Source organism: Alosa pseudoharengus, unplaced genomic scaffold, assembly GCF_046254945.1.
Source record: "Alosa pseudoharengus isolate Yale_2024_CS ecotype anadromous, Long Island Sound unplaced genomic scaffold, YU_APseudo_1.1 YU_APseudo_1.1_scf_3, whole genome shotgun sequence".
Lineage (NCBI taxonomy): Eukaryota > Metazoa > Chordata > Actinopteri > Clupeiformes > Clupeidae > Alosa > Alosa pseudoharengus.
This window is the reverse complement of record NW_027468718.1, coordinates 37,276,352-37,293,889: the sequence shown is the minus strand read 5'-3', so window position 1 is coordinate 37,293,889 and position 17,538 is coordinate 37,276,352. Positions and strand designations below refer to the sequence as shown.

Sequence of the window (17,538 nt, the reverse complement as noted above, 5' to 3'; positions counted from 1 at the left end):
TCAAGGTAATTGGTAGTGTGGTTAGTATGAAAAGTCTATCTTATGGTTCTGTAGATATATTCAAATCTATGAAGGCAACTACACAGAGTTGTGTGAGGCTAGCTGCTTAGGCTACTAATTGCTAATGGCAAACCTCTTTTGCAGTTCTTCATCAGACAGCTGCAGCTCCTGCTTCATAGCCTGGTACCTGTCCCACCTGAGCAAACGGGTGCCATCATACAGTGCCAACTCTCGATCATGAAGCAGTCTAGACGGTGGTGGTAGCGGGGTGAGTGTGTGTGTGTGTGTGTGTGGGGGGGGGGGGGGTTGGAAAGGGAGAGAAAACGAGGAGATTATTTTTGACAGTGCATATCCACATTTCCTTACATTACCGTATCTGTCTTATTACCACGCATACCTGTTAACATTTAGGTTTCAAAACATGGGAGTTTTTTAGACAGGCCGTCAATAAACCACATAACAGTGTTTTATGCAAATAAAAAAAAACTGTGTAGGCCTATTGACAGTTTATTAAACATTACGTTATTGTGTCACAAAAAAAACAACTAAATTCCAAGTGGTTACAGTTATCAAGACATTTCACCTCACTATTTAAATGAATTATCGTGCATAAGCCCTGCCTAAAATTGCTAAATTTTAAAGGAACATGCCATCGATTTATGAAAATCTCCCCTAGAGTTAGATAAGTGAGCAAAAACATTTTGCAATTTTACTGATGACATGCTATCCGGCAACAAGAGATTCCATTCACTATGCTAAGCTAATCTAGCGGGGGCACTGCCGAACTAAGACTATGCATGCATGGAGACAAAAATGCTTTTGCTCACTTATTTAACTCTGGGGGAGACGGTGAATAACCAAAATTCATAAAACGGTGGTGTTCCTTTAAGTCTGAAAATGATCTAAATTATAAATGATTATACATTATGCAATGGAAAACAACAACTTATTCAGAGAATTACTCACTGAGAATTACTTTTAATTTCATTGTAATAAACTGCTAATGTACAATGGCCGACGGGCTTATGTTGGAAGGCTGTTTTCATTTCATTAACTGCACTAACATATCACTTTCACACATTAAACGGTACATTCTTTATCTCCCTCTAAGTTTCATTTCTATTACTGAAGTACTGTAGTTGAATTGCACTTTTTGTCTATTCTAAGATATTGTAGCCTTGTGTTCAATTACCACTACTGTAATTACTCGTGTTGTTGCCTTTTGCAACCTGTAAGTAGCAGTATAAGATAAAGAATAGTGCAGTTCAACTACTTCAGTAAGAGAAAACGAAACTGAGGGAGACAAAGAAAGTAGGGTGTAATGCGCAAAAGTGATATGTTAGTACAGTTCATGAAACAAATGAAAACAGCCTTCCAACATATATTTTGCTTCACATGTCCAACATGTCCATCTAACTCATTGGCTCTGGGTTTTGTGTTGTGGTGTGTTGTGAATTTGCAGCACGTTTCTGAAATGTGTTGTGAATTTGCAGCGCGTTTTCTAAATGCTGAGCATGTGTTGTCAAATTGATGAAGATGTTTTTTTTAAGTTGGTTGTGTTTTGCATACTTTGAAGTGTTTTGTCGATTTGCAAGTGTTGTCATACATTGCAGGTTGTTTGCATCCGTCGGCTACCATACTCAAGAGTCACAGTGTTGCTAATTATTAGCTAACAATCTTACCCTTAACCTGAAAGGGAAATAGTTTCTGGAATCTTAACTGACCTGGAGAGAACGGCCAGTGTGCCTAGGTTGACCCTGTGAATGCCATCTAGTACCACCAATTTGCCCTCCTGAGCTGCATTAACAAGAGGGGAAGCCCTCCAAACTGTGTCCCCATTGGGCAATGTGTAACGTTGCTGAAGTAGGTCCCGAGCGGTCATGTCCTGAGCAAGGTATATCAGACAGACACACACACACACACAAAGTTGTTATCATTAGATTCCTTGATTCATAAGAAATGTTTAGTAATCCCCAGGTAACCTATTATTACAGTGCAAGAAAATGCACTGTACTGTTCTTTCTAGGCTTCTTATTATTCCGCTGACCACTTTTTGTTTGCACTATTTAAGTATAAGTATAAGTATATAAGTATACTCTTTTGATTCCGTAAGGGAAATTGGGTCTCTGCATTTATCACAATCCGTGAATTAGTGAAACACACTCAGCACACAGTGAAGCACACACTAATCCCGGTGCAGTGAGCTGCCTGCAACAACAGCGGCGCTCGGGGAGCAGTAAGGGGTTAGGTGACTTGCTCAAGGGCACTTCAGCCGTGCCTACTGGTCGGGGTTCGAACTGGCAACCCTCCGGCTACAAGTCCGAAGCGCTAACCAGTAGGCCACGGCTGCCCCCCAACTTGACCCGTTTAACTTAGAAACTTCATTTAAACTTTGTAACATAAGTCTTCTAGAGGACATGGATGCTATGTATTTTTCCTTTTTGTAAACTTTATACTTTTTGAGATATTAACAAAATAATAAGTTGATTTTCCCCCATAGACTTTCTATTGGGCATTATGACATCATAAAGGGCCATTAAGTAAGGGATAACGGCCGCCGAGGTGTCCTGTTATACGGAATTAATGGACGAGGGCGAGAGGCAAAGTATGTCGTTTTGGACAAAAGCGTATCCATAATCATAACCATAAACATAACGTACTAAATTGACGGTTGAGTAGTACGTTCTTAAAGGATCAGTATGTAGGAAAAAATGGAAAATAAATTGTAACCATTCCAAAAATGATCACCATATGTTGTCAGAGAGTAAGGAAACACAATGAATTGAAGTAATGGCTTATTTGACAACATTACCCGTAAAACCCATGAAAAAAATGAGTCACGGGGCGGAATCTCTTGGAATTTTCGTTTATGTTTTGAACGATTAATTCTAGAATAGCGTATTACTAATGGGCTGGCATGTCCTCCTATTTGTGTTGCCAAATTAGCAAAGACCAACTGTCAACTTGCTGTCAGTTGTAGCCTAGTCATGAACGCCTACAAGAGGCAGGCAAATTTCCAAAATTAAAACAAGAAACAAATTAAGTGGACATCGGAGGAGCTTCCTGAGATGGCAACGTCTTCATCAAACGAAGAATATCAAGTCTGACGCAGAGCTGGCCATATTTCTCCACGACAGGTAGCCTAGGCTAAACTTCATCTGCATTGCTAACTTCAGCTAAATACGTTGGTTAGAAAGGTATTTTTTGTTTTCACTCTTTCCGTAATGTGTAGCTGGGTCATGGTTGGAGAAACGTTAAAGCAGCTGCAGGTCAACTAACGTTAGCTAAATCTTCATTAACGTTAGATCTGGCAACCCAGAAGAGGCTCGCGTCTGGTAGTCTAGAGAATGTTCACCAGTGTTTTGATTTTGGCCTACAGAACGTTCGGTAACAATCCTACAAATCGCTCCTTTAACTCTAACTGCCACGTAATTCTAGAATACTGTACCCCCTCACTGCCAGAACAACATTCTAAATCCCCGATGTTATGCACCCAAACAGATCCGGAGGGGACACAGATGGAGGTGCACCAGTTGATGTAGAAACTGACAGTGTCTGTGTAGTCATGAATGTTGTCTGCGGACTCACACATTCATGTCTGTGGACTCTAGGCTGCCCTACAGACTTGCTAGAGCATCATCAGTCCATATATTGACAGTTCTGATTGAGACTGATTAGCTTTCAGGCGTTTGATGTATGTGGGCTTTAACAGGATTGCTAGGCGGTCAGATCTGGCAAAGTGGGGTTTGGGTTCAGCTGCATTTCTGATGTTATTGTAGCAATAATCGAGAGTATTTCCTCTGGTTTGGAAAGTGGTTTTCTGAAGATTGCAGTGATTAAAATCTCCCACGAAATTACAAGCACCATCAGGATACTAGTTTTTGTGCTCATTGATCATGCTATGCAGTTCTTTAAGTGCAGCCTCCTCCTTAGCAGAAAGAGGGATGTACACATGTAAATCTATTTGTAATTGAATATGTCAATAAATAAATACATACATCATTATATGTGTCAATCTATTGATAAATAAATATGTCAATATATGTGTCAATATGTTTTTCATTCCTTGTGTCAATTCTATGTGTCTTTTAAATGTATGTGTCAATTCTATGTGTCTTTCAATATATGTGTCCATCTATTGGTCAATAAATACTGTCAATCTGTCTTGCATTACATGTGCCAATCTATCATTCAATAACTGAATCAATAATTAAATACATCAATATATTTCTCAATTTATTCACTTCAATTTCAAAATTGAAGAATCAATTGAAATTTAGATTGAAGAATAGTGAATGAATTTATTTAATTATTGACATATTTATTGACCAATGGATTGACACATAGAAGAAAAGATAAATTCACACGTATAATTAAAGATATGTTACAAAAACATCCTCCATAGAAAAGTGATGGTTTAATGCTGAATTAAATTATTCTTTCTTATATTTTTACTATTTACATACAATTTGGCGACCTTCAAGAAATTATCTTGCAACCCCCTAGCTGAGAACCATTGCTCTATAATGTCATATTATTGACATTAAATATTTTGACTATAATGAAGTAGCACACAAATACCTGATACAGCATCATAGGCTCGATGGTATACCCCAGCATCTCAGCAAACTCACGAACAATAACAGATTTGCCACACCCCTGTGCAGTGAAAAGCAAAAAAGGAGAGAGCCAACCAAATACAAAATATGAATAGTCGTTTCATAAACATAATTGCCTGAAGAGTAAAATAACAGAAGATTGGAAAACAGACTAAGATTAATATTTTTTTCATTCTCATCTACGAATAGCTACAATAGCGAGTGATGACCCTTATAGGCCTGATATTTACAAAGTATACCTTGGCTCCAATAAGACAAATGTCTTTGACAAAATGAGACTGCATCATCTCTGCAAGCAAGTGAGAATGAGTGGGTGTCCTGATGAAGCCAAGGCTCCTATGGGGTGGACGGGGTGGGCGACTTCCACATGGCACCTGAGGGGGGATGATTAGAGGCAGAAAAAGCAGAGAAAAGTAAAAAAAAAAACACTATGAAGATATATGAAGGTATATGGCACAGGCTTAAAATCCATCTTTAGTCACATTCATTTAGGCAGACAAATAAGATATCTTTTAATCCAACTCATGGACATTATTTAATCCAAGCCATCGACATAATCCTGCTCTTTGAAGCCTAATGTACAGTAACTTCAACCAAAAACTTTTCCTCACAAACTCAATGACTCAACACTTTCCTGGTACATAGACATTAGTGACATTAAGTCAATGTTGCATTTCATAATTTGTAGATGCATAAGATCATTTGTAACAAGGAATCCTTACTACAAATATTTACAATAGCCTCAATTGTCTCTCACCTGAAAAGTGATGTTATCACCTGCAGCATGGATGGTAACAGCCACTTGAGCTGTAATCTTTGAACTGACCGATTCCACGTTGACCACCTCAGAAACATGGCACTCAGGAGACTCAAAAAGCTCAAATCGCTAAAGAAAAGGACAATAGTTTCAGATATAAAATGACTATTCTAGTCCTCCAAACAATGCTGCCGTATAAAAAGTGTGGACTGACAGATAAGGCTGCTGTAAAACTGCTTCTTGGTCAACTAAAATGTAATATAAAATACCTAATTCAAGAGTCTCAAACAGTGTGGCATGTTGAATGTTGAATATAAATTGAATGTTGAATATAAATTTAAATGGGAACAACTTCATCTTGTCTCTAGAATTGATAGTTAGGGGTAATACCATACATTAAGTCTGCAGTTATACACTGGTTTAATTTCAATGCTGGTTCTTGACTATCTGAATTCAGTTGTGTTGCATTGAGTCTAGTGGTTTTGTTCGTTTGCAGTCCCAGTGTTGGGAATGCAACCTGATCTTATCAAGACATAGCAACCATTCTATAGCTGTCAATAATGAATACTACACATATTCCAAACCACAATAAAACAATTTGAATTGTCAGTCATTCTTTGATAACAACATGGGTAAACATTTTACTATATTATAAAGCCTACACACCTACATCTCTGGAAAAGCGATGCTGCCATATACAGTACCCTCCAGAATTATTGGCACCTTTGGTAAATTGACTAAAAACAGGTATAAAAGGGAAGCAAGTTTATTCTGAGAAAATCTTAAAGTTGTAAAGAAATAAATATTTTTAACAAAAACACATAGCTCACAATTATTGGCACCCCTAGAAAAATCTTATATACAAAACCTAACAGAAGTATTTTCCTATCTAATTTCAACTTATTTAAGTTAATCAGAGTGTCTGTGAACTTTAAGAAGTAGTTCATGACTTTCTTTTTCACTAAGGTATGAAAATAAAGTGACAGAGGCTAAATCCTCTAGTCATTTTTCAACATTGGAAAGACAAGAGACTACACTAAATTTAAATAAAAAGGAAGTGTGTTGATATTTGTAAGCCAGGGAACTTTCTTGAAAATGCCTATGTTTACAGTTAAAAGAATGATTAAAAGGTTCTAATCAACTGGAAATTTGACAAACATTCTTGGACAAAGACCCATGGTTATCTTGCCCCCACGTACAGTATGGAGTATGGTAAGACAGGCAAAAAAATTCCATAAGAACCACTGTTGGAGAGTTACAGAAAAAGGTATTATCTTGGGGTCACCAAGTCCTCCAAAAAAATCTTCAAAAGTGACCTCACTGCTAATAGATTATGTAGAGGGCATGCCAGGTAAAAGCCTGTCCAGTCATTTAATTGCTAATGTAAACAGCAGGAGTTACTGAATGGTACAGTGACTTTGTCTGGAAGTGTGGTATATTGTCAGATGAAATGAAAATTGCGCTCTTTGGCTAGAAACACTTTAGGTGTGTTTGGCGTACATAGAAAAATGACTATATTAAAAAGAACCCCATGCCTAATGAGAATTATGGTGGAGGGGCAGTGCTGGGGATGTTTTTATTCCCAAAGGCCTTGGGAACATAATTAAGGTGCTTGGTATCATGAACACCAAGAAAAACCTGAACATTTTTAAAGGAAATCAGTCAATCTCTGCCAAGACACAAAAAGTTGGTCATTTGGATCATTAATCAGGTCAATGAACCAAAACAAACGTCCAGATCAAAACAAATATGGTTTACTGAACACAAAATCAAGCTTTGGCCATTGCCATCTCAGTCCCCTGATCTAACTCCATAGAAAAACAGTTGGGTGAGTCAAAGAGGAGAATGTACAAGTGTGGACCTAGGAATCTGGACGATCTGGGGAGATTTCGTAAAGACGAATGGTCTTAAATCCCTTGCTTTGTATTCTCCAACTTTAAGGGGTGTCATAGGAGACAATTATAAGCTGTTTTATTGGCAAAGGGAGGGCAGGGGTGCCAATAATTGAGTAATGATATTTTCCTTTTTCTCAAAATACATTTGCTTCCCTTCAAGGTTGGATTTTTCCTCATTTTTTCATTGTGAGATTACAATAAATCACCAACAGATTATTTTTTATACCGTTTTTTAGTCAACTTTAGCAGAGTTACCAATAATTCTGGAGGGTACTGTAGAGAGAGATACTATTTGGCTAACTGTTTATTGTGAGGGATCTAGAAAAGGATCATATGACCTTTATAGGGTGTTGCAACCAAATGGTCATGACAGTAAGGCTGATACCTGTTGATATAACTGCCTGACACTGTTATATCAGCTTTTATGGAGACAAATCATGACAATGGGTTGTTCAAAGGAAAAAAAACATAGGGTTATGTATATAACTTCGGTTCCCTGAAGAACAACATGAGATGATAACCAATGGGAATCCACCTTTAGGTGACGTCACTGACCTGAAATCTTCTTCAATCACCTGTCTTGTGGGGTGATATTTGCATGGTGAGTTTATAAAAGGCACTGTCTGCGAATTCTTACTCTGTCAACATTCTGAAGTGGCCGATACGGCCAGAATCAGGATTCAATGGCTCAACCATGGCCAACCCTACGTTCTCTTACAGTTGAGTTCTAAGCACATTGATATGCGCAGAAGAGTTCTCGCATGCGAGAGGTTGAAAGCTCACCGAAAAAGAACAAGGGTTCACTGGCCTGTTCTTCTTCAGTGAGTTTTTTTTGGCAGTTTGCAAACGGAGTGCATTACCACCACCATCTGCTGGACTTAGGTGTAATGGCAAGTGTACCCTTTAGCCTCGTTCTGGCCACCGGGTGAATAAGGCGAATTCCTTCCCCTGGTGGCCTTTATTTGCAATTATGCCTACATTTTTTCAATGTTTGTGGAAATCATTAATTGTTGGGGCTCTTCTGCTCTCCCTTCAGGACTACCGTATTTTTCGGACTATAATTCGCTCCGGAGTATAAGTCGCATCAGTCAAAAAATGCGTCATGAAGAGGAAAAAAACATATATAAGTCGCACTGTACTATAAGTATTTAGAAATTTACTTCACGAAATCCAAGACCAAGAACAGACATTTAATCTTGAAAGGCAAGTTATTCAACTACACAATAGCACACAGAACAACAGGCTGAATAGGTGTCCGGTAGGTATGTTAAGGTAACTACCAATTATTTAGCTACCCTATTTAGCCAGCTTGATGTTGGTTAGCTTGATAACAAGGAAATTAAAATGTCAGTTCCTGGTTGCACAGTCGATGACTAGAGGTTTGTTTGCTTACCCTCTTTTGAACTGCCGTTGTCCTTTGCTGTGTAATTTGTTAGCTAGATGCTAGCGATTAGCGAAATGCTAGCGGTTGGCTGTGTTGAACATGGGAAGTGCCTGGGAAGCTGAATAGGCTAAATTAACATAACAAGCCAGCGAGTCACAAGCCTAGAGTGTAGACGGTAATGTTACCTTGGTTCATGCAGAGATTCATGTCAGTCAGCAGGAATTTTGATACAGAAGTCGCACCGGACTATAAGACCAGCCAAACTATAAAAAAAGTGTGACTTATAGTCCGGAAAATACGGTACTTCATCACTTACACCCTGGACACAATCTTTTCCAACTCCTCCCCTCTGGTAGAACATCGTACACCAAAGCCTGGCTTGATGGCTAGCTATTTTGCATGTTAACTCTAGAGGATATCTGGACAGAAACAGCTTCTTTGCACTTGCCTTCAGCCTCATGAATAGCTGCAGGCATTCATCTATTATGCCATACACCTGCCATACACCACATCTATGAATACCCACCCCTTATCAATTTATAACTGCTTAATTATAGAACAGGTCTGCTTGTCTGAGTTGACAGGTGTTTGTGTGCATATGAGTGTGCAGTGCACCTTACATGGAGTAATCCCTCCACAGCCGTGCGCCCCTCTTTGCCAAGTATGATGTGATAGGGATACAATCTCTGGATGAGCTGTGGTGGGGATAGCATGGAGAAAAGATTCTGGAAAGACACAATTCTAAATCAAACTACCAGAAACACACATTCAAGTATTATTATTATTAACAACAACAAACTATTATTATTATTATTATTATTATTATTATTATTATTATTATTATTATAGTAACACTGTATTTGTGTAGCATATTTCATTTATATGATGCAGCTCAAAATTCTTTGACAAAAGAGAAAGAAATTGCACAGCGTCTACTGTAATAGCTCCTGTGTCCTCATACTGTGACCTATCAAATGCCTGGTATCCCCTGAAAGCTGAGACCTTGTAGAATTTTTAGAAACAGTCAGAATTACTCTGTTATGTACTGTCAAAGTGCTACAGTAGCTGGAATATTGCTTTTTCTTTCAGGCGGTTATGTAAATCCCTGGAAATGGCCACATTTCAGATGTGAAAGTCCCTAAAATTGCCATTGAAACACATCAGAGGCCCACTCCCAGGTGTTGTGAAGATAAATATCTAAGGAAATGTTTGTACAATGAAGTATGACCCCTTTAGAGCCATTTTTGTGTGGAAATGCATATGTGTTTTGCTCAGTGTCCTTTTGGAGACTCCAAAAAGGACCTTTGGTTACCCAAAACGCATACTCCAAAGAAAGTCTAATAACAGAAGAACCCCTTGGCCTAGAACAGGGATTCCCAAACTGTGGTACGCGTACCCCCGGTGGTACGCAAGCTGCTTCTAGGGGGTACGCGAGATGAAAAGGGCTATGGCGGACAGGTGTAAAATGAAAATTTTAAATCTTTTGTAATTAATTCATAAATAAATACATAATTTCGAATCAGGTCATAATGATATGGAAACATGAAATTAAAGGATATCATTTATAAACTCTGTATGTGTTCATCAAAAAAAGGGCAGCTTATTAAACATGACGCCTGGAATAGCTAATAGAATGCGTTAGGCTACTTTTGAATGCGTTGGATGGTCCGTGGTCTGTGGGGGGAAAGTTTCGCGGATATAACAGGTTTTTGAAAACAGCAAAAACAGAAAGGAGGGAAGGAGCAAAGCTAGGAGTTATTTCAGATGGGCAAGAAAGGTAACATTAAGCTAGGCTTTACATTTAACAAACTAAAGGTAGCCTGTTTAGTCTTTCTAGGCTGTATAGCCTAATGTTGTCCAAACGAATACATCCTTCTGGCTACTATGCAGGCTACTTTTCATAACTTTTTAAGTGACCAAATGCACACACCTAAAACCGGTAAACGGACAAATATTGTCAACGCGGGGGGGGGGGGGGGGTTCTAGAATGCGTTACGTTTTTATGTGTTTATGTGTCGGATGGTGGGGGTACGCGAGCCGAGTTGGAATGTAGGCGGTGGTACGCGGGGGAAAAAGTTTGGGAACCGCTGGCCTAGAATCATGATCTTGGTCTCAAATGAAAGCTGACACCCAGGGGGTTGCATCTGGCTCAGTCAGAGATGGCTGTGGTACTGTATTACAGAGGTATTATTTCACACAAAACTCTACTTTTGCCAAAACGCCTCAAGAATTTCAATAAAAAAAGGACAAACAATGTGCTATAGTGCAAATTTGTAATTGTAAAAGTAAATTTGTAGTAGTGCAAACATTTGTAAAAGGCAAATATGAAAATAGGTGAAGAGCAGCAAAATTGCTTCAGTGCAAACATAAAGTAAAACAAAATATGAGTGGGGGTAACTATTTACATGACACAATAGAATGCAATAAAGTGCAGAGTAGAACACACAAAAATGGTGTCTTGAGCTGGCAAACTGTGCACTGTGCCAGTCTTCATCGCTGAAGTTGTCATCACTATCACTGAAGAGAACAGAGACAAAACAATCAAACCATATACACACAGGAGCACATTCAATGCACACTACATTTGCATTCCCTCCATGACTGCATGTTCACAATACCACAGGCCCATGCTCTCATTCCACCTCCAGTACAAACTATACCCACACACATATCAGTCACCTTAGCCCCCCCCCCCCCCCTCCTTCAGACTAATACAGGACACTCACCTTCCCCCTGCTTCTCTCTCTCACACACACACACACACACACAGGTAGATTGCATCCCCTCCCCCATGACACCTAGGTCCCTCTCACCTCCCATCCCCCTGTGTGTGTGTGTCTTTCTCTTTCTCATACACACACACACACACACAGGTAGATTGCATCCCCTCCTCCATTGCAATGTATTATACATAAACATACCATATATCGAGTTTTTGTTACAAATAGTGTTTACTCACCATTCAAAGTCGGGGTCCTTTCCTTCTAAGAAGTCCATGAATCCTTCAGAGTCTTCTGAAACTTCATTTTCCTCAATGTCACTTATCTCATCACTTTTTCTACTTTCACTCAATCTGCTGGTACCTTCCTCAGCTGGTTCGACCTCCACGTTCTTTTCGGCATGTTTTCTACTTTCTTCTTCTTCAAAAGATCCAAATGATCCTTTAATTTACCCTTGGGGATCAATAAAGTATCTATCTATCTATCTAACTGTAAAAATTGCGACTGTATTCCTCTGACGAGCCGGTCGTACTAGTAAGCTATCGTTACGCACAACGAAGGTGAACTCAATTTCCCAGAGTTCCCCTCACCGGAGGGGGTTGTACCATACGTCATTCGAAAGGTCTACTCATTGGCTACAAGACGATCTTTGAACCATCCTCGTAGCTTGTCATACGCCAGAGCTGTTGTCAATCAAAGCTAACTTGTCCATTAGGCAGCTAGCATGGCTACCATCCTTCTAACACGTATTTCTCGACAACGGTACGTCACACAAAGTTGTCACTGGTGTCTACGTACTCAGGAGAGCTTCCTGAACACGCTGAGTGGTGTGAATTAGTGGTGGGCGATACTGCAAAATTTGGTATCGATCCGATACCAAATACATATAGGGTCCGTATTGCCGATACCGATACCAATACGATACTTTTTTCACTACTTTTTTCACTAAATACTTTTGTGTAGGGGAGAGCAGGATGTCATTATTTCTGAGGTGAATGAATCTTAGGCAATATGTTTTTATTAATGTATTGAAGTGCACAGAATTATTAGTTATTAAGCACTGTAGAATAAATGCAAACCAAATTGTACAGTCTTTTTAAAAATTAAATAAATAACGAATAACAAAAATCTCTCCCTTTTTTCTGGTTTTAATTTAGCCTAAATATAGCAGGTCACATGAGCAAAAAATACTATGTTTAGATAACACGTTTCAATGGGCTGCATATATTATTTGAACGTCTGATCTATACTAGGCCTACAACAAAATGTGTGTGATTGCTCAACAACATTCATGTTTATTTTCTAGTTTATCAATATATGCGGTAATGATGGACATGCTTGACTAGATGGAAGCAATCAGGAGTGCATGATAGCCTATATGCAAGCATATGGACGAGCCAGTTGTTATCTTAGACAACAGCTCAAAGGTTTTTGCCATGCTAGACAATGGACATTATATTAGCACACCGTTAGGCTGTAGTAGGCCTAAATAACAAGTGCACAAGTTGCACAAATGTAATCTAATGTTAGAGGGGGCGCGCAGGATAAGTGAATACAGCCCAGGTCTAAATGTAAGAATTAAAGTTCGTCAGGTTGCTCTCAGCTTCGCGATGTCTTATTCTTGAGCAATCACACTAACTGAAGACAGGATATGACATGCTAACATAATATTAGCCTACTCTTACAAGCTACCTGGGTATTCTCTGCCTCTCTGAAATGACTCTCCCAACGAACTCTGTCTCTGTGCCGGGGGTCTGGAAGTGGATGGATTTCCCTCCTCATTTCTTCGTTTTTGTAGCTCAGCATTTTCCTTGACATTTTTAAGTGTTTGTATAGGGTGTAGTGTTGCCACAGTATCGAATGCTCTTTTTACACGTATCACAAGTTGCAGTACTATCATTAGTGCCGTAAAATAGCTCCACACAACACTTTTCCTCTCGGCCATCCTGATCTCTCATTCAGCCTCACTGCTCCTCTGCGCGTTGTGTCAGTGAGTCACGTGACGACACAACAACGAATCACAGCAGAGCAGCAGGAGGGGGAGGAGGAGCAAAGTGGGCAAGATGTGAAAGCAGCGTTCGCTCAGGATTGTAGAGGTGGAAGACACGCAACTAGTGAACGTAGAGGAGAGATATTTAAATTAAAATATCGATTCAATTACAGTTGTATCGATCAAATACCAATACCAGTGTTGGCATCGATACTATCGATATTTAGATCGATCCGCCCACCCCTAGTGTGAATCCCGGTGATACATAGGATAAGCATACGAACTATGTGGTTTTCTGTCAGAGAAAAGTTATCGTTTGTTTTTTTACAAACGAAACGGTACTGTTTGGGTGGAATTATGCATCTTCTAAACGTAATGTCGACAAAACACGGTGGATATTCGGATTCTCGTGCTTCTTGTGAACAGTATGACACCAAGGATGTTGGGGTAGCATGAAGCCCGGGATGTACACAAAGGCTGTAATGTGAGGAGACACGGTGGTGGTGGGGGGCATTTAGGAACGTGACTAGTGATACAAGTTGTAGGTTTTAGCCATTCGGGATGGGTTTCATTCAGTCGAGACGGGTCTCAAATGAATCCTGAGGCTCTGGGCTTTCCAATGGTGTATGCCATGACTATGTAGCTAGCACAATGACTCGGCTACGATTGACTTTACATTGAGATTAGTGATTGAACGAGTGATTTGGGTCGGTACCGGAACAAATTATGCACAACAGGTAAGAAATAGGGCAGAATAGTAGCCTGGAAGCCAGCCGAACGTAGCCCTGTCCACAACATTTGATAAGATTAGATTCAATTAAATTCAACTTGTCATTGTGCAGAATACAAGTACAGAGACAACGGAATGCAGTTTGCGTCTAACCAGAAATGCAAAAAAGCAGAAAAGTGCTATGTGATACACAGTATAGGCAAGTGGTACATAAACAGTATAAGATATATAGTGCAGTGTAGACAATAGTATACAGTTAAGAAGGTGGAATGGTTTAAAGTAATATAAATTAACCATAAATATGTGCAGTGTATTAACAGTAACCTTATAAGAGCAGAATAGACATGGATATGCACTATGAATAATGTATGAACAACATGTACAGATATGTGCAGTGTAGTAGCAGTAACATTATAAGAGTAGTAAAAACTACCTGTGTGTGTATGTGTTTGTGTGTGTCTGTGTGTGTGTGTGTGTGTGGCATGTGTTTGTGTCTTTATGTGTGTGTGTGTGTCTGTTTGTGCGTATGGTTGTGTCTATGTGTGTGCGCGTGTGTGCCTATGTGAGACGTGTTTGTGTCTTTGGGCTCTATTTTGATGACCTATAACGGAAGTATCTTTGCGCAAAGCGCAAGTAACTTTGTGGGTGGATCTTGGGCGCTGTTGCTATTTTACCGACGGGATAAATGACTGTTGCGCCCTGATGCAAATCTAAAATGGGTTGGTCTGAAGTAGCTACATTACTCATGGGTGTGGTTTAGGCGTAACGTGCAATAAACCAATCAGAGCATCATCTCACATTCCCTTTAACAACAGGACGCGCTTGTTCCATGGCAGATTGCTATTATGATGGCATATGCAGTTCAACATTACGTCTCCTTAAGTCCTCTAATATTTCCTCATTTATGTCATCAACACATCCATGATTCATGGAAATGGTGTGTACGCTAGATTTATGCTTATTTTCCCACATCTTCATGGACACCACAATGATCCCTCGTATTTTTCCTTGTAATTATGTATGATTTGCAGAAATGGGAACTGCGTCCGTGTATACAACGAGAGACAATTTATATGTGTCTTCACATCAAGTTGACCTACTATAACTTCCCAACTCTGCAACTGTACAAGAAATTGTAGTCTTGCTACCAGGGCCTGAAGTTAACTTTTTTGGCCACCAGCCACTGTGGCAGGTGAATTTTGAAATCCACCTGCCACAGTGGTTTTTTACCAGCCAAAATTATTTTGTGCCCAAAATAAAGGTGAACGACTCAGAAAATGCATAAGAATGGTTCTTGAACTTGTACAGAATACACATTACAGTACTCAAGTAAAAGTAAAAAAGTACTTTGTTAATAAATTACTCAAGTAGGCCTAACAAGTTACTTTTTTGTAGGCCTACATTTTTATATTTTTGATGGACCTTTAAAGGGATACAAAAGTATCCTTTATACCTATTTGCTTTTCTCCTCCTCTGTAGGCTAATCATATAGTCAAACATATTTTAAAAGCCCAAATCAAATATATTTTATTTAATATACTTTGTCATAGCCAGAATAAGCATTACGTGGCTATGGATTGAAAAACAGTCTTCCAATACATTGCAGCTGATTCTTCTGCTTTGCATTGCTAGAAGTCTGGTTATAACTTAACCATACAGACAATGTAACCTAAAAACAATGGCTATATTATGGGTAGACCTATATTTAGGCTATAATAGCCTAGGCATATCCACTCGGCCAGAGCGACAGAGCAGGCTATCTGTTTTCTCAGCCGACCGTCTCATGTCATGTCCTGCAACATTGAGGCTATATAAATGAATGCTAGGCTTTTTCTAACTTGTATGCTCGATTTCCAGTGCATTTGCTTTGCTTGTAAATTAAGTTGTAGGCCTACTTTCCTTGTCCAATGTGCTTGTTGAACGATGCTGGCCAGAAATGAATATATGTGGAAGTTTCCGTGTCATGTCATACCTCTAGTCTCGTTGGCACTCTGGCAGCCTCGCCAGAAGATGCAGCAACTGGCAGGACGTCATTGTGTTAACTGAGTTGTTAGCTATATAGAACATCTACTTCTGTGTAGTAGGCTACATAGGCCAGCCATTACTTTTATAATCGCGGGGAAACGTAGCAATGCTTTCTGAAGCCCTGTTTCTTTTCTCCCACGCCGTTGTGTACCGGGGAGAGGTGCTCTTTTCTCCCTTGAGATACTTTCTCCAATAATAAACTTGTTTTCGTAACGAAAGGCAATTGAAAATGTAGCGGAGTAAAGAGTACATTTCCTACGGCAATCCCTACAGTGCATCTCCTTGCTCAGTGTTGTGTTGTCTTATTGGCTACCCGCCAACGTGGCAGGTAGATTGACAGTTTCACCCGCCAATCACAAAAGTTACCCGCATTTGGCGTGTGGGCGGGTGCCAATTTCATGCCCTGCTTGCTACTTTCTTTTACCATCTGTGGTTGCTGGTTATCAGCACACAATAAACTAATTTAAGCTAATTCACTAACTCCAGACTTCAAGGCCATCATGGATCACATACCCTTCACCATACCTACAGATTTGCATGGTGTATTTTTCAGTTAGCCTATTAGCTGGTTCGATTTGCATTGAACTCAATGAACATCAAACCAGCTAATAGACTTAACAAAAAAAAAAAAAAAACACACCATGCCAATCTCTAGGTATGTGGTGATGTAGGGATATTTTAATTCCAAAGGCCAAGGGAACTTTATCAGGATGCATTGTATCCTGGATCCATGAAATAAGTGGCCTTAAAAAAATCTGCCTGCCTCTATAGGAATTTAACATAGGGGTCGAATACTTATTTCCTCTGTATTTTAAGGAAGAACATTTATTTATTTACGATACATTCTTCATTCACTAAAATTGGTGTTCGGGTTGGATTTTTAATATATTTTTTTAATTAAGGCATTAAAGGGACACCAGGCAACGTTTTCGTGTTAATTAATCATCTTCTTAAGTCGGTATATGGTTAAATGACTCATTACGGGGCGAATGAAGGCTATTTCGCCCGCCCCTACTGCCTGTAGGAAGAATATCCCACTTGCAAGTTCGGTGTATCCTACCCGCCGACCGAAGCAGTATCAGTTTACAGCACAGAGGCAGGCTAACAAAACGCTAGAGATTGTTGCAAACGTGTGTATAATGGCAGAGCCGGCGAAGAAGCAGCGAAAACCCTTGACGGAAGACGCAAAGAAAAGGAAAAGAGCTTCAGACCGAGCGAGGGGGAGTTTCGTAGAGAAAAAGCATCAGGCTTGCCTGGTGTCCCTTTAAGATCAATTTCTAACAGATTATTTTATATTCCTCTTTTTAGTCAACTTTAGCATGGGTTCAAATACTTATTCTCCCCACTGTATATATCTTTCTTAAAAATTTAACTTGGCTACTGAGCCCACTCGAACCCATGACCCTTAGAGCCTCCAA

General features: G+C 39.5%; 1 protein-coding gene across 4 annotated transcripts in view; it reads right to left on the bottom strand.

Moving 5' to 3' along the window:
• vwa8 (von Willebrand factor A domain containing 8) overlaps positions 1 to 17,538 on the bottom strand; it is an 833,026-nt gene that overhangs the window by 773,948 nt on the left and 41,540 nt on the right. For all 4 annotated transcript variants that reach the window (XM_076264210.1, XM_076264208.1, XM_076264211.1 and 1 more), the window contains exons 9-14: positions 9,276 to 9,380; positions 5,377 to 5,505; positions 4,859 to 4,993; positions 4,582 to 4,659; positions 1,725 to 1,885; positions 134 to 247 (exon numbers count right to left, since the gene is read on the bottom strand). In XM_076264210.1, coding sequence (XP_076120325.1) covers positions 134 to 247; positions 1,725 to 1,885; positions 4,582 to 4,659; positions 4,859 to 4,993; positions 5,377 to 5,505; positions 9,276 to 9,380 — 722 coding nt within the window. The remainder of the gene's footprint in view (positions 1 to 133; positions 248 to 1,724; positions 1,886 to 4,581; positions 4,660 to 4,858; positions 4,994 to 5,376; positions 5,506 to 9,275; positions 9,381 to 17,538) is intronic.